Source organism: Vigna unguiculata, chromosome 2 (assembly GCF_004118075.2).
Source record: "Vigna unguiculata cultivar IT97K-499-35 chromosome 2, ASM411807v1, whole genome shotgun sequence".
Classification (NCBI taxonomy): Eukaryota; Viridiplantae; Streptophyta; class Magnoliopsida; order Fabales; family Fabaceae; genus Vigna; species Vigna unguiculata.
Window position 1 is genome coordinate 7,589,901 of NC_040280.1, and position 26,638 is coordinate 7,616,538.

The window sequence follows — 26,638 nt, forward strand, 5'->3', positions numbered from 1 at the left end:
ATATTTATGAACAGTTTTTACAAGGTCCTAAGATCTCTATTTATAGGAGACAATGAGAGCTAAGTGAGCTAGAAAAATGGAGGGAAAAATGATCTACAATGTGGTAATTTGAGACAAAAAAAGAACAAGAGGATGGTGTGACTTGTCAACTGAGCAAGTCATATGAACATGCTTAAGGGCGATAATTGGAGAAGCTTGCCCATCAAGCTTGACTCAATTTCTAAACACTTTATGCGCTCTCCTTCAAGACCCGTTTAAGAGTCTCAACATCTCATTTGGTCCAACACACTTCCAAGCCCCACAAGCCTTCCAAGACCTAATACATGACTCAAAGAAAACTTTATTCTACGGGATCCATAATACAAAATCCAAAATTAAATCCTAACCTAACCTAAGTCTTATATGCTCAAAGGAAACTAAATTTTCTCGTATCCTCCTCGTCATAGTTTTGATGGTTGGTTAACTAAATGTTTCTCATCAAGTACTTATATCTGTATAACTGTCACTAATTAAATATAAAAGTATTAAGCTAAAATATGGATTAAAATGCAATTGTATTTCAATTAAAATATTGTTTAAATATTTTCCCTATTGCCATTATATTAGTAAATATTACTTCAAGATTTATAATATTGTAAGCGCGCTGATATAACATGCACCATATTTATAATATTTTTATTTTGACGTTGAATCCAGTTAAACGAATAAGTTTATAATTGATATTAAAATTAAAATTATTTTAAGTAATTTATTTCATATCGGAAATATGAATATCAAACTCTAAATATGTAACAATATCTAACCTAAAATTACTTTAAATTAATGCTTTTATATCTAAGATGTGAATCCGAAATTTCAAAGGTTAAAACTATTAATGAAGTATTGTACTATTTACCATGAAATAAATTGAAACATACAATATAAAACCACATTTTTTTAAATAACAGATAATGGCACTTTCGTGACTCTTCTGAGTTCAATTAGCCCCAAGAAATCCAACTCCTACATAAACCCTCTCACACGCATTCATTCGTGCATACACATTCAATTCCATTTTCAACACAATAACACAACTCAATTAGTTCCCCCCAAAATGACACGTCATTCCCTCCTCCTTTCTCTGTTATTCTTTGCGTCCACACTCTCTCGTCTCGTCCTAACTGTCACCGCCGGTCACGCTTCCGGTTTCACTTCCGGGGATACCGACTTTATTCGCGAAAGCTGCAACGCAACGTTGTATCCTGACCTGTGCTTCTCCTCGCTCTCTCGCTACGCCGCCACTGTGCAACGTAGCCCCGGCAGCCTCGCGCGAGTGGCCGTCGCCGTGGCGCTTGCCAAGGCGCACGGCGCAGCGGCCTATCTCTCGCACCAGACCGCAGCGGTGGTCGATGAGGATTCCGGCGCAGGTGCCGGCGCCGCCGTGAACGACTGCTTCGCAAACCTGGAGGACGCGGTGGACGAGATCCGCGGCTCGCTGAAGCAGATGCGGCGACTGAGACCGAACGAGGACTCCGGTTCGGTCCGGTTCGGGGTGAGCAACGTGCTGACGTGGATGAGCGCGGCGCTGACGGACGAGGAAACGTGCACGGACGGGTTCGAGGGCGTAGAAGAAGGTCCCGTGAAGACGAGCGTATGTGATCGCGTAACAAGAGTGAAGAAGTTCACAAGCAATGCTTTGGCGCTGGTGAACGGTTTCGCTAATAAGTTATAATTTGCCACCAATTAGTCTCTGTCGTTTTTGTTGTTTACTTTGGCTTTTGGTTTTGTGTGTGAATGCTTTGTAGTAATTTAGTTTCATAATCTTTTTCAAGTATAGTAATTTAGTTTTATTACTTTTTTATCTCTAATAACTCTTTATGTTTGTCTTTCGCTCAGGGAAAATTTTTCATAGGATTTTCGTCTTCTTTTCGGGGGTAGATTTGAAAAAAAATTATCAAAGTGGTTTATTGGGAAGTAGTTGTTACGGTAACATTACTTTAATTCAAAACGTTTTTAAAATTAAAGTTGTGTGAAAGTAATAACTTAGTTTAGAATATTTTAAAAGGATAATAATATTTTACTACTAAATTTTGACAAGTTTCTCTTACAACATAAGGTGTGATCTTTTAAATGATTTTGAAATATTGAGAATGAGAAAAAGAAAAAATGAAAAACCATTTAAAAATCACAATATTGAAAAATCACTCAATATTTCAAAATTATGTAAAAAATAACACCTTATATTATAAGAGAAAGTTGTCAAAATTTAATAATTAAACTATCACTCTTTTTTTAAAATTGAAGTTGTGTTACTCTCGTATAATTTCTATATAAATTGAATTAAATTGTACCTGTTATAATTTTAGTTTAAATTGTGGTGTCATCTTGACACATATCAAGGTGTGTCAAGACTTACCCATCAATTTTCTCAAATCTATGGTAACTTTTCAAAAAACATCCACCCAAACGATGTTGGGAAACAGTATAAATTCATGTGCATAATTTGAAAAGTTTTTAATTAGTTTATATTACTGGTTTGAATGAGAAATCTTAGTCATTTCAGTGTGAAATTTATGCGAATAAATATCTATGAATAATTAAATTTAATAGTAGTGGCCAAATAAGTTGAATAAAAATAAGTAGAAAATTTTGATGTAACAAAAATTTGAGTTAGGAAAAGACAAGAGTGTAGGATTTTTACGGGTAGAGTTGTTGAAACAGAATTGAAGCAGATGGTGTTAGGATTAGAAAATTGTGACCGGATTTTTTTGTTATCTTTCACGCAAAAGATCTCAGGAATTTCTGACTGAATCTGCTGTATGGACAAGCCTTTTAGTTTCGAGATATTTAGAAGTATTTCAAAGGAGTGAGAGAAAATAAAAGAAGTTTATTAAGGAGGGAAAGAATGAATGTATTTGGTGAAAAAAAGCCATTACTGTTGGCCTCGTAGCATGATACTTAGAAGGTTGATATTTAAAATAGAAATTATGGTGTGTAAACTCACAAAATCTCAATAAATAAATAAATAAAAGGTGGAAAAGTGAGTTATTTATGTGAGAGAAAGCTATCACACGGGTAAAAAAGGAAACAAAAGGTCATAAGTAAAAAATGATTGTTCAGTTAATTCTGCTTATAAATATATATATAGTAGAAAACAAAATTAGGTTTTCTATTATATTGGGAAGAAAAAACAGAAAAAAGATGAGTGACCGTTAAGAGACAATTACTGCAAAACTACGTAATTCATTGAACTCATTGAACTCACTTCCATTATTATCTGTTACATTATCTAATAACCTAAAAACCACAACCAAGATTATGCAACTGTGTTCATGTTTAGGAAAACAGAATGAAATATCCTCCGGTTTGTTGTTGTCTTAAGTCATGGAGGCAGGCAAATTTATGTGTCTTCCAAGATGAGAGGTTTGATGAAGATAAAATAATCTAACAAGTTGCTTTATTCATCATTCATCATAGGACAATAACATGGGACTTTGTTTTTTCAAAAAACTTTTTCTCAACACTTAAATTACCTATATTTGTTATTAATTCACAAAAGAACTTATCATTTTTTTAAAGGAGTATGTTTTTTAAAATTATATTCAGAACTTTTTTAAATAAGTTAAGGCTCGTATAAGTTACTATTATCTAACCATTTATCATCAATATACAGGACATATTTATGATTCTTTTCATATTAAACTATGTTGAATTTTTTGAGGAAAAATTATTTTATTAGAAAATTGTAAACAAACTCATAAAAAATAATATATTATCTCCCACATAAAATTTTAAGACAATAAATTTATAATTTTTTTTAAATATTATTTATTTTATTGATCTTTATTCAATATAACATTTAAATTCGTGTTTAAATTTTAATCATATATTTTATGATATTTTAATATTATATATTTTATTATTATACTCAATACTAATATTATAGTCCGGTATGTTCTCACGATGATTAAACGCCAAATATTCATATCATGAGAATAATTCATAGGAGTATGTGTTCGGTGAGGGAAAAAGAATCTTAATTCACCAATGAACTTATAAACTTTGAACTATTATTTTCAAAAGTTGAGTAATCTCTAGGTAACAGCATTATTTATGGAGTATTTGGAAACATGATCTATAAGCACTTAAACAAATAAAATAATATTTTTTACTATTTTATTTCTTTTTCATTATTTTTCGTTCTCGTAATGTTATTTGGTGGGATTGATATGTCACTGCTGCAAAGACGGCAAGAGTTGCTGACTCCTCGAAAAAACTTTTAGCTCACAAGTTTTGCATTTTGCACTTTGATATTCTAATACTATTTGTAATGATAAAAAGTAAGAGGGAAAATGTATTAAAATGAATGTTATTCTTATCATAAATGTTATGTTTTCTCACTAATGAGTCGGTAATTCAATAGATAATATATATATATATATATATATATATATATATATATATATATATATATATATATATATATATATATATATATATATATATATATATATATATATATATATATATATATAACCAAGTCAGGGGCAACAAGAACGATCAACGATACATGCGAGGTCTTCACCTTCTTCTGTGTGTTTGTGTGTATGTGTGCGTATGTGTGTCGTGTGCGTGTGTTTGTGTGTGTGCGCGTGTGTTTGTGTCCATGTGTGTGTGCGTGTGTGTGAGTGTGTGTGTGTACATGCGTATGTTTGTGGGGGTGTGTGTGTATGCGCGTGTGGAAGCTTGTTACAAAAGATTTGAATATGAGAGAATGAAGTAGAAATATATTGTTTGTTTTATTTTGAATGGATTCATGAAACCCAATCTTGGTGAAGCTTTTACAATATAATTTCTTAAATCAAGTTCATTATTTTCATTGTGTGAATTTATGTTCTTTCTTTAGTTATGAATTTATTTTTATTTTTATACTCCAAAAATGTTTGTTGCTTTTCTCCTTTATTAGTAAACAACTTTTTATTTTAAATCACATTACTCTACGTGGGAAATGATATACAGACTTGTCCACTATATTACTCTTGCAATTTGATACACTAGCCAATTACATAACAATAATATATATATATATATATATATAACATTATAATAATTTATTTTTTGGTTGAATAATTATTGCATAATAAATATGTATAGTTTGAAATTATACAAAAAGATTATTTAAAGTAGTAAAAAGAAAAAGAAAATGATTTGGGATGTAATTGTAATGTTTGTGCTTTTAGAGTATTATGGATGCAAAGTCGGTCAAGATGAATAAAGAAATTTATTCAAAAACTTGTATATACTGACGAGCTAGGAGATGTAATAGAAATTCGTGCAAATTTATACACACAAAAACACCCTCACCACATACTTCATATCCTAATATCAATGTCAAAAGCAAAATTTGTGGAAAAATGCGTCATTCATCTTATAAGAATATCTCCAAGTCCAAGAAAACTTTGGTCCAAAAGAGTGAAGATAGAGATGGGACAAATGTTGTAATGTCCAAGAAATCATCTCGCACTATATGTAAATATTGGACCGACAACATGTGTTTATATGGTGAACAATGCATCAATTTGCATTCATGGTTTCAAAGTGATGAATTTTCCACAATAACAAAACTTTACCAACACAAAAAGATATTCACTTCAAAATTCATAATTAGTATTACAAAATATATGTTTGAGAATGTATATTTAGAATAATAATTCAATCGAAATTTATATGATTACATTTTTTGACATTAGGTTATAATTGGAATTACACTTCTAGCTAGAACCAATAAACTTTATTCTGAAAGCAATGATGGGATCGTTTGGATATGGGATAATAAATTTCACTAAATGGAACTTCACCATCTTAGCTCTTAGTTCCAAGTCTGTTCATTGATAACCTGTTGGGAAACTTCACACACAACACAATGAGTCTTCACACCATGACACTTAAAGAAGATAGTTTTTGTGATAATATACTTAAATAAGATAAAAAATATTTTTTGTAACATTTCTATGGTGACACTCACTACATTTGGTTACTGGAGAATTGTCTATTAATTACAAAAAGAAATAATAATTAAAACATAAATAAATTGACAACCATTTGAGACTATATGCTACTGGGGAAAGAGACACTCCTTTGAGACCAAGTGTGGCAAATGCCAAGCATTTGGTTACTGGAGAATTGTCTGTCAATTAAAAAGTAATAATTTTTTTTAGTAAATTCACACCCCTTTGAGACTATATGTTACTGGGGAAGGAGACACTCCTTTAAGGCCAAGTGTGGCAACTGCATAACATTTGAGTGGAAGATTCATCCTTAGTTGGTAGGTAAGTACCTTCTAGGTCAGAAACCTAAGAGAAAATCTTTCATAAAGAGAAAATAAAGTTTCAAAAGATTGTCTATCAGAGTGTCTTGTGTCTAGCCTCAATTAATCAATTGCACTCAGGGACCCAACAAGTTATTCATTGTTCCACAAACATTATGAAAAATATGTGCTTTTTGGGATATCATTGTATGAATTGGACTTGAGATGAGATGATATATTTTCATATAAAAGCATTCATCATTTTGTTTGCGTTATCAGTCCATTTTAGTTGAATATTATTTGCTTCAGGACAAGAAAAAAATTCAAGCTTGGGAGATTTTGATGTGTGAATAAAATGTCTTTGTATTCATACCTTAGTTTAGGTCATTTTCATGCATTATTGCATTATTTGAATGATTTCATCATGTCTTACCTCTATTTCGGATCATACACTTGGGTTTTATGTCTTTCTTGTAAACATGTATTGGAGAGAGTTTATGTCAAGAATGAAGCATATTGTACTGACTAGTATCATCATATGCATTCAAGGGTGGCATCTGGAATGTGCGAACATACATTGGCGTCACCCTGGTCGTCGACCTAGGGTTTTTTGCTTTGAATAACGACCTTGCTTTCTCGATTATGTGTGCACCTACATCACCACGAGATTTGCGTACAACCATGTCTAGATTTGAATCCCATTTCGTCTGACCACCTTATGATTGGCGGTGCTCATTGTTGCCCTTCGATTTTTCAGAAAATGAACATTCAATGAGATTGTTATTTGCATTCCACCACAAAAATTTAGTAGAGTAGATGTTGGAACTAGCCTGAAGAAGAGTATGAAATGAGAGTTAATTAAACTTGTAGTATTCATATACACGTTAAAAAATTATTTACAAACATGTCAAAATATTGTCTATAAACATGTCAAATTATGTAAATAAAATTAGCCACCAAAATATATAGGTCGTTAGTTCTTTTTTACCATAGATTTAGCCACCTAAAAATATTTTAATTAAAATAAAAATATAACCTATCAATGATTGCGCCAAGCAGGCCAGAAGTCTAGATCTTATATAAATAGCATCTAAACGAAGGTAATAACACTTTGTTGTGATAGATTTCATCATGATTATTGAAGACAAAACGAGAAGTAAAAAAAGGTGAAATTCATTAGATATTTAGATAAACTTGTAAATTGTAAAGGAAATATGTAGGATATTAAATGAGAATTCATAAAAAATTGCTAACAATAAATATTAATAAAGTTGAATAACTTACCTAGATGGTATCTAACTTCTTGTACACATCAAAGCCTCTGTAGTAATATGATGAAGTCGACTACGATGAGAAGTTAACATCTAACCACCAGTACTAAAAGCAGATTCAGAATTTACAATTGTTATTGGAATAGCTAAAACATCCCTTGCAATTGCTTGAAGGGTTGGAAACTTTAACCATTTTTTGTCCACTATGATAGGATATCAAATTCTTATGTATCTGGCAAATTATCTTCTTCTAAGTAATAATCCAATTCTGTTTTCATAACTATAGTTCTATATTTCTTCTTTTTTGCCATAAACTCTAAAAATACATTAGCATCATCATTAACAAAAAGAAGAGCCTCAAATTAAAAGTCAAACATTCTCATGAATATATATATATATATGTATACATATATATATATATATATATGTATGTATACATACATATATATATATATATATATATATATATATGTATACATATATATATATATATATATATATATATATATATGTATATATACATACATATATATATATATATATATGTATACATATATATATATATATGTGTATATATATGTATATATATGTATATATATACATGTATATGTATATGTGTATGTATACATGTGTATGTATATGTATACATACACATGTATACATACACATATACATATACATGTATACATATACAATTTACATATATATATATATATATATATGTATATATATATATATATATATATATATATATATATATATATATATATATATATATTAAAGAGTAAAGATAATCAAATGGGTGACCTAAAAATTTTTTATTGATAAAATGAAATTTAGGAATACCTATTTGAACATAACCACGTATGAAAGAAAAAATTGTGTAATAAGAAGAAGAAAAATTACCTTAAAGATTAAATCTTGCAAAATAAGCTAGACAATTGAGAGAGTAAGAAAAAATGTATAATAAAAAATTGTGAGAGTAAGAAATAGGTTATATATATATTATATATATATATATATATATATATATATATATATATTATATAATATTATATATTATATTATTATGTATATATATTATATTATATGTGTAAGATCCCATTTTCTGTGTTAAAGTGTTGGGCCAACTTTGGTAAAAAGGTCCAAGGATAATCCATCTTATTTTTCAGGATCCCCTCAACTGCCCACATGCTTCCCATTTTGTCTCATTCACCAAAAACAGTTCTCACTCTTCCTCTTAGTGTTGAAGTAGGAGTTGTGCTAGGGCAGCTGCAAAATCCCCCTTCCAGTTAACAGAAACCATTTTTCACCACGTAAGTTGAGCTCTAAAACTATATGCCTTCGTTCTTCTCTGTTTGGTAGCTCTAGTTCCACATGAGTCTCATTTGTGGTCCCATTTTTGTCTCCTATGGTTCTGTTTTACAATTTCTTAAATCTGCTCCACGTCCTAGTGTTTCTCTCTTAAGGGTTTCTTTAGTTAGTTCTTAGTTTCGAGGTAAGGGAAGCTAGGGTTTAAAGTTTTTTTTTTTATGATTATTGCATGTTTTTCTAGTTTCAAAATCATGTTTATGATGTTTGCTCGTTGTTGTGGTTGCTTAGAAATAGTTGAAATGTTGTTTGGTACTGCTTTTCTGGTTTGCATGCGTGAGCAGGGAAGAGCTCTATTGTTTTCGCCCAAGCGAGCAACCCTGGCCTAAGCTAAATTGGCAAGAAGTTCAACCAAGGTTCTGCTCCAGTTGTCGCTCAAGCGACGAGCTCCAATTTTGAGCGAGAGTAATCTCGCTCAGGCGAGGAGGCCTCACTTAAGCGAGAACTCGTGAACCCTCATAATGCCCTTTGATTTCAATCTCGCCTAAGCGAGAGCTTTTCACTTGAGCGAGAGGCTCATGTTGCCTGAGCGAGAGCTCCTTAGCTTGAGCGAGATTGATAACATAGTCGTTTGAATGCTTGTATGCTCTCGTGATTGATTTGTTTACACTTTTAAAGCATGAAGCATGATGACAATGTTTTATGCAATGTGGTTGTGTTTTCTTTAGTTTTTGTTGTTTGGGATTTTGGGTTTTTGCATGCTGAAATCATTGAAAATATGCCAGTTTAGCTTAAGCGAAAAATTTTAGCTTAAGCGACATCAGTCTAGCTCAAGCGAGATCAGTCTAGCTTAAGCAAGAATTGTTGCAGAATTTTAATTCCTTACTTTAACTTGTGGATTGATTCAATTACTCTTAAAGGCATGAATCTGTGATTGTGTATGTTTCATGTGATATTGATTTGCTTGGTATGAAATGAAATACAAATGGGTTGGTTGGTTGGACATTAGCATGAGATTATAATGCTTGAGATGACATGTAGAATGTTGTGCATAAAAGAGTTTCGTGGGAAACTCTTGGTGATGGTGTGGTTAGTGTATACCTTGATATATGAGATATCTATATAAAGGAAGGTATCCTGAACTCTAATAATCATTCACACTCACATAGAGTAGAATGATTTATGTGGTGAGAGTGGCAAGAGGTCCTAGTCTTGGGACGTATTGGGCCTAAGACATTAGAGGATTAACCCTGGGGTGTGGTTGGGTGATAACCCCTTGTGTCTAGACTCTGTAGAGTTTAGAAACCAGCACATGTGCATACTTCCTTTAGAATTTTATATCAAGAGTATAATCCGAATAATTGAGTATGAAGGTCTTGCATTTGTTTGCTACCACATGAATTGGGTGCCTACTACTTTATATGATTATGACCTGATTTAACATTTACTTGCTTAATAACATGGTGAAAATTATTTTTACCTCTAGCTTACCCTTTCTCTTTATGTTTGTGTTCTCTGTTTGACTTTTTTCTTTTTGCGATGATCACCAAATCCTTGGTGTGAGCAGATGTGGAGACTTTTGGTGATCGTGATGTTGGCGGGGAGGCTGCAGCGTAGTTAGGCTTCCTTGATCCTTTATTTCTCATTGTTGAGCCTTTCTTCTTGTGTACTGTTATTTTGTAGTTTCTTGCCCTATGAGCAAATTTCAAGTTTAATCTAATCTGTGTTTAGATTCTTTTCATGGCATTGAGTTGTGCCTAAAGGTTTCCATTCTAGTATATTTTGGGATAATTGTAAAAGGTTAATTCTTATATACCTTGTGTCCGTTCTCTACTTTATATTATAATATGAAATGTCTTGTTTTAATAGTTTTATACTACTAAAATGGGATGTTACAATATGTATATATTATATAATATATATATATATATATATATATATATTATATGTATATGCATATGCGTAAATATATATATATATATATATATATATATATATATATATATTATCTAATAAATTTTAGATATTTTAATAATTTAAATGGGGATGATTATCCAGGCGAGGATATGTATATCTTCATCCCCATCCGCAGTTAAAAACTTCGGATATTATCCATACCCATACAGGGATATTATGCCACCATTCCTTACCAATGAAGCACCTTTTCACTCTCTCTACTCATTCTCTTTATCGCACTCTTCCAAACTCTAAGCCCCAATTTCTCTCCTCCTCCCCTCCTAATTACACAGTTGCCTTTCGCCACTACATTGTCGCCGACAGTCATCGTGCTACCTCAAATCAGCCCTTGGTTCTGAGGGATGCCATTAGATCCCACGGCAAAACCTGGCAGTGTAGTTCCCCACTAAATTCGGACTGGTGGCCATCGAGGATTCTGAGGTGGAAGATGAGATTCAGAAACTATGGTCGATTAAACATGTGAGTTACAAGAGGAGTTTGATGACGAAGGATTATAGATGTGACAAGAAGGTCAGGGTGTTGAGGATGGGACGAAGGTATTGGAATAATGTTGTTGTGTGTGGAACACGTCATTTCTTGTTAGCTTGTTAATAAATCTAGTTTCTAGGAATAAAATCTTGTTGATTTTGTTATTCCAAAGAGATAGCCATGATCTAGTCATGGGCCCAACTTTTTATGATTTTTCTGTTTCTTTGTACAGACTATATAAAGCCATTATTTCAATTGAATAAATTAAGCTTTACAACTACAACATCTTTTAGTTTTATGAGTCATATCAGAGCCAATACACGGGCTTGACACATAGAAAATACGAGAGAGAAAGGTTGATTGAAACACAAAGAGAAAATCTTTTTGAACCACAAAGAGCACGTACACAAAGGAGAGAAAATATGAAGTGATACATATAAAAGAGAGAAACCATGGCTGACGGCAATAACTTTCTTAGCATTCCAAATTTTGATGGAGATTATGACCACTAGTCCATTCTAATGGAATACTTACTAAGATCAAAAGAATACTGGAGCATGGTGGAGCAAGGCTATCCAGAGCCCAAAACACTGGAGTCACTCACCGGAGCAGAATGCCGCAACTTGGAGGAGCAAAAGCTAAAGCATTTGAGGGCAAAAACTTATTTGTTTCAATCTATTGATAAGAATATTTTGAAAACAATCACCAACAAAGCCTCTTCCAAAGATCTGTTGGATTCAATGAAGACAAAATATCAAGGGAATGGTCATGTTCAATGAGCTCAACTCTAGAGGCTACATAGATATTTTGAAATTTTCGAAATGTAAAAAGGAGAATGCGTGAGTGATTATATCTCTAGAGTCATGATCATTGGAAATGACATGAGAACAGCAAGGAAGATCATGGACGATGGACATATCGTTGAGAAAATTTTGCGCACATTGTCTGACAAATACAATTATATTGTGTGCTCAATCGAAGAGTCCAAAGACATCAATACGATGATAGTAGATGAGCTGCATTGTTCGTTGCTTGTCCATGAACACAAGATACAAAGGAAAAAAGTGGTTGAACAAGCGTTAAAAGTCATAGACGATAACTCTGCTCCCCAAGCCTATGAACAATCTAGTAGAGGTAGAGGGCATGGTGGATATAGGGGAAGAGGAAGAGGTAGAGGCAGAGGTCAAGGGAGGGCATTCTACAAATCCATTGTTGAGTGCTATCGATGTCACAAGTTGGGACACTTCTAGTATGAATGTCCCACCTATGCTAATTATGCAGATCACATATAGCTAGACAAAGGTGAAGAAATGCTACTAATGTTATATGTGGAAACGCAAGGAGCCACACAATATGAAATATGGTTTCTGGATTCTGGATGTAGCAACCATATGAGTGGAGAAAAAAAATGGTTCACTAACCTTGATCTATCATTTAGGCATAATGTTAAGTTGGGAAATGACTCCAAATTGAAAGTCAAGGGGAAAGGCAACATTCGAATGAAAATAGATGGATGAGTTATGGTCATCATTGAGGTATTTTACGTTCTTGAACTTAAATCCAACTTGCTTAGCATTGGGCAACTTCAAGAACGTAATCTATCTATATTGATTAAGAATGGATGTTGTAGCATGTATCATGATGTTAAAGGTTTGATCATACAAACTATGATATCTATAAATCATATGTTTTTACTTTTGGCATCTATTTCCCCTATCTCTACTAATGTATCAAAAGCAGCCTGTTTCAATGTAAGCTCTGAGAATGTCACAAGTTTATGTCACGAAAGGTTTGGTCTTCTCAACATGAAAGGACTGCGAACTCTTGCCTATAAGAAGATGGTTCAAGGCCTGCCAATATTGAAGAATACATCTCAACTGTGCACTATCTGATGACTGGAAAGCAACATCATGATCCTTTTAAAAGAAATAGCACTTAGAGAGCATCCAAACCTCTACAACTTATTCATTCAGACATATGTGGTGCCATTACTCCTGAATCTTATAGTCATATGAGGTATATCCTTACTTTTGTAGATGATTATAGTTGAAAAATGTGGTCCTATTTTTTACATGCCAAGTCCGAAGCCTTTGATACATTCAAAAGGTTCAAGGCATTTGTTGAGAATACAACATGATATAGCATAATTTGTTTGCGCACCGATAGAGGAGGAAAGTTCACTTCATCAGAATTCAATGACTACTGCAACACGTATGGAATTGCAAGACAACTTACGACTGCTTACTCACCGCAACAGAATGAAGTTGTCGAAAGAAGAAACCGCACCTTGATGAATATGGTGAGATGCATGCTTGCAGCACGAGATGTTCCAAAAGGGTACTGGCCAGAAGCAACAAACTTAGCAACTCATGTTCTGAATAAAGATCCAACATCAACCCTATCCAGCATGACACTTGAAGAGGTCTAGACAACAAAAACCATCAATGGTGTTTGATGAAATGGGAAAGTGGGATTGGAAGAAGTTAGGAGAGACTAATTCTCTTGATCTTATGTATGAAGAAGGTGAGAAAAGTGCATCTTCCAACACTGATAACCAACCAGAAAATGACAGGACAAAAGAAGCCATAAGAGATGAAAGAGTCAACGTCCATACAAGGAGAAGAAGTCCGCCAATATGGATGAGAGACTATGAGTCTGGAGATAGATTGTCAAAAGGAGAAGAAGGAGTGGAGCAGCTCACCCAAGAAATGCAACAACTTGCTATGTTCATCTCAAATGATCCCACCACATTTGAGGAAGCAGTCAGAAGTCAAGTATGGAGGGATGCCATGAAACCTGATATGGTAGCAATTGAGAAAAATGGAACATGGGAACTACTAGATCTACCAATAGGAGAAAAGAAGATTGGTATTAAATGGCTATTTAAGACCAAGCTAAATGAAAAAAGAGAAGTCGACAAATGTAAAGCTCATCTTGTAGCAATGGGGTATACACAACAAGCTGGAATTGATTACATTGAGGTATTTGCACCAATGGCAAGATGAGATACTATTCGACTAACCTTGTCCATTGCAGCTAATCGCGGATAGAAAGTTTATCAACTTGATGTCAAGAGTGCATTTCTACATGGAGAGATAGAAGAGGAAGTGTATGTGAAACAACCAAAGGGATTTGAGGTAAAAGGTGCAATAGACAAAGTATATAAGCTCAAGAAAGCTCTTTATGGGCTTAAATAGGACCCTCAAGCATGGTTCAACAAAATAGAATCATACTTTGTCAATGAGAGTTTTGAGAGAAGAACGAGTGATCACACTTTATTTACAAAGAAGGAAGGGGAAACAAATGTTCTTATTGTGAACCTGTATATGGATGACCTTATCTTTACAAGAAGTAGTGAGAAAATGTTTGAAGAATTCAAGAGGTCAATGAAAAGGGAATTTGAGATGACTAATCTGGGATACATGAGATATTTTCTTGGTGTAGAAGTCACATAGACTTCAAGTCGAATTTTCATTTGTTAGAAGAAGTATGCTAATGAATTTCTAGAAAGATTTGGTTTACAAAATTGCTCACCTGTCAAATGGTGGGAAGTCTTGTGTATTTAACTGCCACAAGGGCAAGACATGATGTATGTTGTAAGTATGGTATCTCGTTTCATGGAAGCTCCAACGATTATGCATCAACAAGCTGTGAAAATGGTCTTGCGCTATTTGAAAGGGCCCACTTAACTGGGACTCGTTTACAAAAGAGAAGGTGGTAATAATTTAGTAGCTTTTTATGATAGTGATTATGCTAGAGACCTTGAAGACCGAAAAAACACCTCAGGATATGTTTTTATGATTTCAAATTATTTAGTTGCTTGGAATTCAAAAAACAACCTGTGGTGTCTTTATCCACTACTGAGGCTGAATTTATATCTACAACAACTTGTGCTGCTCAAAGTATTTGGATGATTCACATACTTAACAGATTGGGGATTAAGCAAAATAAGTGCATTATATTTTGTGATAACAGTTCAACGATTAAACTTTCAAAGAATACTGTTATGCATGGTAAGAGTAAGGATATTCATGTTCAATTTCATTTTCTTTGGGAGTTGACAAATCAAGGAGAAGTTGAATTAGTACATAGTGGTAATAAGGATCAACTAGCTCATATCATGACTAAGGCCTTAAAACTTGAAGTAATTGTGAAATTGAGAGAAAGGCTTGGAATGTGCAGTATTGAAGGAATAAACTTACTGTATTTCTCAAAGACAATTCAGTTTAAAGGAAGGTTTGTTGGAATAATGTCGTTGTGTGTGGAACATGTCATTTCTTGTTAGCTTGTTAATAAACCTGGTTTCTAGGAACAAAATCTTATGGATTTTTTTATTCCAAAGAGATAGTCATGATCTAGTCATGGGCTCCGCTTTTATGCTTTTTTTGTTTCTTTGTACATGATATATAAAGCCATTATTTTAATTGAATAAATTAAGCTTTACAACTACAACATCTTTTAGTTTTATCAGAAGCAACCCCGCGGGGAAGATCTTCACTACGATGTCGTTTTGCGAGGCTGAAGAAGATGAAGAAAGTGTTAGCAATCATAGCAGTTCCATTAAGTGGGCCAGGGAATTGATGATGCAGGTTAAAATTTATGGTTTTTTATGTTGGGTATTTGGGGGGAACAAGAAAGATTTAAACTTTGATTTGGTATCTTTGGTTATGGTTGTTGGCATTGTTTTGTTCATGTTGCGTTATTATCTGTTTGGGTGGAAACCCAAAAGTACGAATGGAATGTGAAAGTTATCCTACTAGCTTCTTAGTAAACATGAAAATTAACAATGATGTTCTTGGGTTTTGGCAGAGATCACAAGTTACTTCAATGTTTGGGACTGTAAGTCTTTGGGCAAAAGGGTACAATGGCGCCAAGGTCAAGATCGCTATATTTGAAACTGGCATTCAGGCTGATCACCCTTATTTTCGTAACATCAAGGTAATTAATGATTTGAAATTATTGCTTCTGGTTGATGGTGGATGAGTTGAGTGATGAGGAAATTTACAGGAGCGTACTAATTGGATCGATGAAGATAACTTGAGTGATAATAATGGACATGGGATTTTTGTTGTACGAGTGGATTCTGGTGTTCACTGATAGACAAGTAATGTCTGTTAGGTGCTATTGTTGAACCCTTTTCTTGCTATTGTTCACTGAGTTTAAATCTTCTGACTACATGGAAATGACATTTCTTCCTCCTAGACTCCGAAATGTCGTCATTATAAATGCGTGAAACAACAATGAACAAAAGTTTAAGAACAAATAGTAAAAGCTATCAAGCTCTAAAGGAAGAAGATCCTAGATGTATCTTCACCATTTATAAATGCATGCTGTTTTTTTTATAGTTTTCTACTTATAATTATTTTATTCTAGAATGGTTGGAAAGATTTTGAGAAGATTGCATTCAACCTATTTCAGGTAACATATACATGGTTCCTTGATGCCTTCAACTATGCAATTGCAACCAATATGGATGAGCTAAATTTGAGCTTTGGTGGATATGATTACTTGGATCTCCCGTTTGTTGAACAAGTAAATTTCTTGTGTCTATCTGTTCCTACTCACTAATTCAATAGTATTACTAGGTTTTGTATTTTTTCTTATTATGAGGTAGAAATTTAAGATACATTACTTATGAAGATATGATGATATTATTTGGTGAATGGTTATAACTGTTATGACATGTTAGTTTCTCTGTTGTAAATGTTATATTTAAAGAAGCCATTATTTGTTTCTAGTACTTGTATGTAGTAATAATTATTTCTTTCACATAGTACATAAATGTCCTTTTATAGAGCTTTATGGTAACAAATATGGGAGATATCAACAAATAATATAATCATGGTTTTTGCAATTGGAAATGATGGACCGCCTTATGGAACATTGAACAATCCAGAGATCAAAGTGATGTCATTGGTGTTGGTGGTATTGACTATAGTGACCATATAACCTCATTTTCCTCACGTGGCATGAGTACATGGGAGCTTCCTCACGGGTAACGTCCTCGTATTTGTTTATATTTCATTGTTCCAGTTTCATAGTCATTTGTGACTTTTGTATTTTTTCCTTAGCTTTTTGTTTATGCAAATACTTTTAGTGGGTGAAGAATGGAAATTTGAGTTCAAACAAATAATTACCCATATTTCGTTGTGAGGCACAATCTCCACTTACAATTTGTAGCGATCCTATGTAAAGAATTGATCAACTTTCTATGACACCTTGGTCATTATACAATGGCATGTTAGATTTTTAACTAACATGAAAATATATTTTATTTAATACATGAGTTATTCTTGTCCTCTGTTTTTCTTTTTTGTAGGATCTTTAATTTGTATGTAAGTTTGATTTCTTGTTAATAGTTTTTTAAATTATATTGACATATGTATCCTACCGTTTTGGGCGCATGAAGTCAGACACAATTACATATGGACGAGGCATTATGGGAACAAAAATTACTGTAGGCTGTAAACGGTTATCAGGAACTAGTGTTGCAAGTCCTATAGCTGTTGGTGTTGTAAGTTTGCTTGTCAGCGTCATCCCAGAACATGATAGAAAAAGTATCTTAAACCCAACAAGCATGAAAAAAGCATTAGTTGAGGGAGCTGCAAAGCTTCCTAGGCCTAACATATATGAGCAGGATGCTGACAAAGCTGATATGTATGTTCTCTTGTTTACCTTTCTATTTTATTTAGTTTTAAGATTAATGGGACACACAATTTACCATAGTAAAGCAATGCTGGGAAATGAATTAACATGAGTGTATGGTTGATAAGTGTCAATTATTAGTTAAATTACATATCATTTAGACACTTATCTTGCACTAAATCAATGTAAAAATTATTAGAATTGTCCTAATTTTACACACATACAAAATGAGGTGATGAGAAAATAGAAAAAGTGGAATTTAATGTATTTTGTGTTGTTTTGCAGGTAAATTATAAAGTTGATGTTGAGCCCTAAAAGTTGCAGCTCAAGCCAAAAGATGAATTGAGAAAGTTAAATTTTAAGACTGCGGCTAAACAACAGAATTTGGCGCTTAAGCTACATTTTAAAAAAACTTCACTACAAAGAAATGTGAAGCTCCAGATTTGAGGTTGAGCACGTATAGGAAACCTCCATGGTAGGGAAACCTCCATTGTTGAACTGCAAAAAATGAACACCCAAGCTTGGAAAGAAAACCCACTTTGGAAAGGAAACTCACTTTACTGAACTTCAAGATTTGGAAGCTAGAGCAGCACGTTAAAATCTATAAATACAGGGCATGACCCATGTTATTTTCATGTTGATTGGGTTATTTTATATATGTTGGTTTTCTATACTATTTTAGGGAGAGATACCCTTAGACTAGCCTAGTTATTATAGTATATTAGTATATAGATATTGAAGGAAGGATGCTACTCCAAGTTTATCTTGTATCTCTCTGTATTGCACTTGATTATATATTTATTGTGTTTTTGATTTACGTGTTGGTTACTTGATTTGTATCACTCCGTGGTAATTTGACCAATCATCATACCTTATCAGCACTAGATGTAGAGACATCTAGTTTACTATTTAGATCCAATCATGTATCATGTTCCTTAGCATATACCAGGTGATTTTGGCAACAATGCATATATGTACTCTATTTGCAAAAATTATATGAAAACAAGTTAGATAAACTAAAACAAGTTGTTCAACTAGTTTGACATAACTAATTTTTGGCCAACTCAATGGGTTTCTAACCCTTTATAATTATCCGATGTTGGGTTAATTGGACTTGACATTTGACCATTTTGCCAATTTTATGCTCAAGCTCACCAGATATATAAAAAAATTGTAGTTGCTAGGTACATAAACAATTATAATGTCCTAGAGGGGGTCCTAAAGTACCACAATCAAATAGCTTTTGAAACTGTCGGGATTCATTTGAGTTTTTAACTATAATGATTTAAAAACTCCAAAAAGTGTTTAGGACTTGCTATATTATTCGACTATTCTTAAATCATGTTTTCATATTTGTTCATTTAATTTTTCAGGTTAGCGTCATATGAGATTCTTAAGAACTACAAACCTAGGACAAGCATCTTTCTACGCGTTCTTGATTATATAAATTGTCGTAGAGATTTTTTGGGATTAATTTCACAATATCAAATACCCACCTAGATATATTCCTAGAGATGCCTTGGACATTCGTAATGACATTCTTGATTGGCATGGGAATCATCTACATATAAATTTTCATATCATGTTCAACATATTACGAGATGCTGGTTACTATATTGAAACACTTGGTTTGGTGGATCTTGAAGATGAATACTTTATTGAGGGGATTGAAAAACTAAGAGATGATGTTGTAAATACTAGACTAGGATTAGTTGTCTTTGTTGAGTGGTATAATATAGATTCCATGGTAAAGATGAGATTCTTTGATGATAAACAGGGAGCTGGTGGAACCCAGTCATTGGAGGTGCTAACATTCCTGCACTTAATGATCTTTTTTGACTCTATTTGGGATTGCTTTTGGAGATAAGATTTTGAACGGTGATTTTTCACTTTTGGGTGAGCAAAATCGGTATGCATCTAGGACAAATTTAGTGAGGTTTTCAATGGGTGGTTATGGTTATGTTCATAACTTTCCTTTAGATAGTTCAGAAAGTGGAGGTACGCAAAGTGTGTTGCTAACTTCTAGCTCAACCAAGGTGTGACGTGACACCTTCTATCTCATTAATTATTTATTTTAAAATGAAAATTGATAAATGTAGCCTCTAAAGGAAAAATAAAGGTTAAGTAAAAGATACTTTCTAATTTTGAAATATGGTTTCCTTTTAGTGAAACAGGCAGACTCTCCAATTCTTGGTCTCATGGCAATGGGCGAAGGTCGCATAGTTGTTCATGGGGACTCTAATTGTTTGGACGATAGTAGTCATATGATAAATTATTTTTCCCTTTTGAGGAAAATACTAGATTTTACCAGTGAAGATGTTAGAGATCCAACACTTTTCTCTAATTCAATTAATCAAGACTCACCCTTGTATGAAGATGACAATCGGTTGCCATCCCACATAACTGATGTAAATTTCTCTGCATATTCAACTATTGTGGGTAAGGAATTTATCTGTGAAACTGTCACAAGGTTTGAGATTTCGGGAACTAAGGGATACAACTTGCAAGTAAGAGGAAGAACTATTGATGAGGTATGAAAAGGAACAACTATTATTGTATTGGTCATTTTGTGTTGATCTTTATGTTTGCGATCAAATATTGCATATTACTGATATTGTGGATTCTTTGATCATTCTTATGGCTTGATACACTTGTGCTGGTTGTTGGTCATTGGCTGGTTTCTTTTGTTGTTGCAGTAATGAAAAATAAAATACTTGTTTTTTACCATCCATTTTTGGACTACTATATTTATGTTGTTTATGCTTCATGTATTTTTCTTCTGACAAGCATTTTGCTATTGAATTTTTGGTGCATTAGCCAAAAGAGGCTTAGACGAAGGAAATAATCAAGTTATGTTATATTGGCCAAGATAGTTTAGCATTACATCAACTATTGTAACTGTAACAGTAGCCTCCAAAGAAACCCCACAATAGCATTAGCAACATAGTAACATCACTCACCAGTGTCACTATAGGACAATAGTCAAATAAGTTGCCTTATTTCTTAGAGTTAACTTTTTTGTTTTTGTTTTGGATGCTTTTCAAATGCACAAACTTTGTGATAGTAAATTTATTTATCTAATGTTTATGGCTATCGGTACAACAAAGTATTACAACATTCAATAACTAATTATTATGTAGTTTTCTGTTTCTAAATAGGTTTCTTAATTTCCTTAACCTCTTAAATTATTGAAACCCTATGATTTTTTTAAATATCTAGTCCTGTCGCATTTGTTTCACATTTCATTGTGTGTAGAATTTACGTTAGAGCATAGTTAATTAAAAAGAGGAAGAAATGATAAAAGTTCATTGAAAAGGAAACAAAGGTAATTTTGTGTTATGTACAAAACTGAAGTCATTAGTGTTCAAAAGGTAATTTTGAAATAAGAATATATTTGGTTGTAGAGTATATTTTATTCATTTTAAAAAATATTATAAATTGAATTTTTGTGTTGTTCTACCTTCATCAATGTGTGCCTCCCAGTCATGGCACTAGCAATATCATCATCATCTTTATTATTCTGTATTTTTCCACTTGTTTGATTCTTTTAGAAAGAATATTACGACATATAATGGTTATTATAGGCATTACATGGAAAATATAAACTTAGTATTATTAGCACTTTTGAATTGCTTCATTAATGCTCTTGTTGTTCACATATATTAATAATTCACATATCATTAATGGAGGAAGACCTACTTGGACTGCAGGTCACTGAACCACTTCTTGTTGATCTTGAGTGAGAGTGAGTGTTGTTGTTCTCTGATTTTTGTGAGAATATGAACTGTTACAAGAATTTATACATAACAACACTGGCTGAATTATTTCTTTATGTAGTGTTCATATAATGTTAGAATACCAATTTGTGTTTAAAAGCTATAGAAAGAAACTAGAAGAAGATATATAATTCAGAAGGAAACAAATTTACTTTATTATCTTCTCCTATAAATGTTTGTTGGAATGGTTATCCAAACAAGTCTGAGTAATTATCACAAATGATGCATCATCTAGTTCTTTTGAGAGGTTGAGTGTGCTTGAATTTAAACTTTATGAGTTGAAAGCAAACATAAATTTAGTGATATCACATTGGTAGTTGAAGTTACTCTAAGGAGAAGCTGTTAGTTTTGAAATGGTTGAAATGCCAAGAAGGGGGGGTTGAATTGGCTAGTTAAAAATTTAGGCTATCTTTGAAAGCTACAAACCACCTTTAATTGAATCAATTAGATCACCAAGTTAGGATGCAAACAGTACTGAATTGTACACTTTCAATCGATCAAAAACAGAGTTAATCGATTGATTTTACTAAACAGATTCTGTTCTGGTATAATCAATCGATTGAAATAGGAAAACAGTCGACTAAAATACTGGGAAAAATGCAGAAATGCAAATTCGAGTTTTAAACTAGTAACAATGCACAAGATTGATCAAGACAGGTTCCAAATAATTATGTAAACATGCTCAATGCTGCAGATTCCATGAAAACATGCAAGAACATGAAAAGGATGATTAAAACACAAGTTCTTGAAACTTTAAAATGAAAATGCAAGAGAGAAAGGTTAGAGAAGAGGGGAGACCGCGAGATTTTTATACTGGTTCACTCAAATCTGAGCTACATCTAGTTTGTCAAGGCAACCTAAGCTTGACTTTGCACTATTTCAAAATATTTACAAAGTATCCACCCTTACACTTTCAAAATATGCAAAAACACCACAAAAGACTATTGAATCACACAAGAATCACACCAGCACAGCAAGAACCCTCTTGCAGACCTGGAAAACCACCAAGCACACATATAAAGCTTGAGAAAGATCAAACCTCAGTGGTAGCACAGCCCAGCCTACCACAAACCACTTTCTCCAAGCTTCAAACCAAACCAAAAGCTCCAAGATCAATCTTCAACAGCTGCAAGCTATATTATCATGAAGGAGAGAGTTTCCACGAGTTTTTCTTTTCCAATATAGATTAGGATTATTTTTATCTTAAGTTAATTAGAGTTTTCTTAGTCGATGTTAATTATTTTCAATTAATATAATTTGTGGTTTCTTTCAACTGACATAAATTATTTCTTAACTAATATTAATCCAGTTGTTCAACCTACATTAGTATGTTTATTCCAATCATTATCAAACATTATGATTTATCAACGCCAATAATATTATTTTTAGGCAAATATAAATCAAAATTTTATGATCAATTGTTAGGGATATATATATATATATATATATATATATATATATATATATATATATATATAAATAAGTGTTGTCAACTTTTAATCGGAACTTTTTGTCACCAACATCTAAGACCATTTTGGATGTTAGAATAAAATAAAATAAAATAAAATGGTAGATCTTAATTAATAATTCCAAAACATGTATCTAGTGTCCTCTTTTAGAAAAAATCAATGTGAAATAGCTATAAGTGTTGGATTTGCGTCGAACACATACGTTACTCTAAAATTGTGGACACTAATATATTAGCATAAGTTTTTAAAGAATTGACTTTAATTAACGTCACTTAAGTCAACACCAGTTTATCATTAATTTTAATTAGAACATGTTAGTATTAGTATGATTAGAGATGTCAACGAGGACAGGTAGTAGCTTCTTCGTACCTACCCATTGAATAAATATTTGTCCCTTATTCGTACCCATATCCGTCGGGTATCCATTATGCGGATACATCCTTATTTTTTCCATATCCGCAGGTATCCACGAGTACTCGCAGGTATTTACAAAATTATTTAAAAATAAATATTTAATCATAAATTCATATAAAATAAAATAAAATACATCAATGTCATAAATTTTAAATAAAGTTCAAACCAACTCAAGTTGAATATAAAATTTTAAATAAAGTCCAAATAATTATAAAAATAAATATAAAATGTTGTTCAACACAATGAAAATTCTTGAATTAGTGCATTGATCAACAAACCCACTTTCTCCTTGATTCCTAAAAAATAATCAAATAATAAACTTCAACTGCCACGTGCCAAGTATTCTTATTTTGATTCTATCATTTGACAACAAGCATACCATAAACATCATTGTCTATATAGGGTTTGATGTATATGTCCAATTTTAAAGAAGGGAAAGAAAAGAATTTCAAGGGGTGTACTTGGAAAAAGACAACGTACCAAAAATTGAAGCTAGAAGAATGAAGACAGAAGACAAGACAAGATGTGCAATTTAGAAAAAATTAGGTCATAATGGTTTTTACTGATATATATATATATATATATATATATATATATATATATATATATATATATATATATATATATATATATATATATATATATGAGAGTATTTTTGTGAATTAAAGTTCAACAGGTACGAGTATCAAAAATATCTGTACCCGCGGGTAACAGGTATCCATTTTTAATATCCATTGCTTACCCACTGTGGGTTTTATCTGCGGGTACGGATATTTTTGACATCCCTAAGTCTGATCGATGATAATTCATTTTTATTTAAAATTTATTAAATTTAGCCTCAGTACTAAGTAAAATTTATTTTTAATATTAATTTACTTTGTGTCATTTTCGTTAACACCAATGACAATACATTTATAAAAAATAAATAGTATTTCCATGTTTAAATAATATAAACGAAGAAATTAGAATAGAAAATGATAATAGATAAAAATAATAATTATAGATGAAGAAGATGAATATGGATGAAGAAAATGAGTATGAATGTAGGAGATAAGGAGAAGAATGTGGAAAAGAGAGATAGGAAAAAATATAGATGAAAAAGATTAATATGCACGAAGGAGATAAATGTTGATCTAGATAAAAAAAAGATGAGAACTACACTATATGTGCAAGGATTCACTTGCACCAGTTTTCCCACTCAATGTTAAGTAATTCACATAATAATATATGGCAATGCATGTGAGTGGCTATTATATGAATAGCAATAACATCATTTTTAAGGGTGCAAAACTTGATGTAGATGAAGTATTCTCTTTAGCACAAATCAAAGCTTTGAACTCGGATAACCAATAAATATGCTAAAGCATCATTTTCATATTCTTAATTGTGCATGATGCCAATTATATGGAATCCTTAGGGTGATGGGAAATATACAAGTTCTATATCTGATTTGGGAGTGTGCCTAAGTCACCTTGGGTTGCAGGTTTCAGTTCTAATTCCTTAGGGAGGATGAAAGGTTAAGGAGTGCTTAATGAAATTTACATATGCATGTCTAGACTAAGAATCCCATTTATACCAATGGAACAGAGTTTCGTCACAAACTTCAGCTTATTAATGGAGCTTTACTACACGCCAAGAAACTTGTGAAAACAAAATATGTCTATACGTTGTTTTATGCTTTTTGTTAATGTGAATGTGCTATGTTTCAATCTTCATAATTTTTTTTTTATGTTTCTTCTCTTGTACGAGGGATGGGACGATTCTATTGTTACTATTTAATATATTTGTTTTCGTTAATAAAAAAAAAAACATCATTTTTTACTTCAAAGTAAATTACATATATAAATGTTATTTAAACGTAGGGAAGAAAATTTATAAATATGAATGAAAAAAATGAATGTAATGAAAAATATATAAAAAATGGTGAAAATAATTTTGAAGAAATTGATCATTCGTAAATAGATCGTCATTTTAATTGTTATCATCTTCAATTTAACATTATATCTTTATTATTTGTTCTTTCGACTCTATAAATTACACATATATTTACCAATCAAGTTGCATTGTTTTACATTTCATTTTTTATTTAATAAATTTTCAATATATTTAATTATAGCATTATGAGTTTGACAAAAATATTAACATATCTCTTATAACATTTTATAGTAATATAGAATCTCTTTCCTCGTATCTTTCTTGCTTTTCTACATTGCCAATATGTAGGAGGTGGTGGCATACGAAACCTACCACTGTGAATGGAAAAAACATTGTAATAATGGTTACAATGTCCCCACAAAGTTCAAATTCCTCGTTCTCAGTCCTTCTTCCACTATTTTACCTTCTGTGGCGTGGCAACGTGGTAATAATATGAAACAAACAAATTTCACAAATATTTTAATTAATTTGTTATAAAAGAAAAAAAATAATTATTTAATTTTTTTATATTATCAAATTCTTCACTTTAATATAATACTTATAATTATACTATAATTACAACACTTAAATACTTAAATATTATTATGTAAATATATTATTTATTTAAATATAATAACTATTATATTAATTTTCTTTATAAAAATTAAAAAAAAAAACAAGGAAAGAAAAGAATTTGCACAAACGTAAATTTTAATATAAACTTTACACAAACGTTTTAGAATTTTGCATATTTTATGTTCTGTATTAAACTCAAGTCATTAATGTTCAAAAAAGAAAATATTTTATTCAATAAATATATTACAAATTTAACTACTCTTACTGTCATTAACTGTAACACAAAACTTAACATTATCGTCACGCTTAAATAACTAACCTAATTTTAAGAAAACGAGTTTATTTTTAACTAAAATTTAGAAGAAGAAGAAGAAACATGTTATTTAAAAACTAAAAATGAATTATGCAAAGAAGCACCCTACCGTTAATTACAGGAGAAACAGACGGAATTAGATGCTTCTGAATTATAATATAATAAGCTGAAGAACAATGCTTCCGTTATCGTGAGACTGAAAATATGATTCCATGTAT

The 26,638-nt window shown here is 32.0% G+C and overlaps 2 protein-coding genes and 1 pseudogene across 2 annotated transcripts; all 3 read left to right on the forward strand.

The window, feature by feature from the left end:
• The first annotated feature begins 988 nt into the window (after positions 1–988).
• LOC114174032 (pectinesterase inhibitor 7-like) lies at positions 989–1,847 on the forward strand. Its single transcript, XM_028058770.1, has one exon. The coding sequence runs from the start codon at positions 1,094–1,096 to the stop codon at positions 1,709–1,711; it is 618 nt and encodes a 205-aa protein (XP_027914571.1). The 5' UTR covers positions 989–1,093; the 3' UTR covers positions 1,712–1,847.
• Positions 1,848–12,176: 10,329 nt separating this feature from the next.
• On the forward strand, positions 12,177–12,563 carry LOC114174419. The gene has a single exon (XM_028059263.1). The coding sequence runs from the start codon at positions 12,177–12,179 to the stop codon at positions 12,561–12,563; it is 387 nt and encodes a 128-aa protein (XP_027915064.1).
• Positions 12,564–15,815: 3,252 nt separating this feature from the next.
• On the forward strand, positions 15,816–20,495 carry LOC114174420 (annotated as a pseudogene).
• The last annotated feature ends 6,143 nt before the right edge of the window (positions 20,496–26,638 follow it).

Bases quoted from the DNA above. Each gene is read 5' to 3' on its own strand.
- LOC114174032 (XM_028058770.1), top strand. From the start codon at position 1,094: ATGACACGTCATTCCCTCCTCCTTTCTCTGTTATTCTTTGCGTCCACA.
- LOC114174419 (XM_028059263.1), top strand. From the start codon at position 12,177: ATGATCATTGGAAATGACATGAGAACAGCAAGGAAGATCATGGACGAT.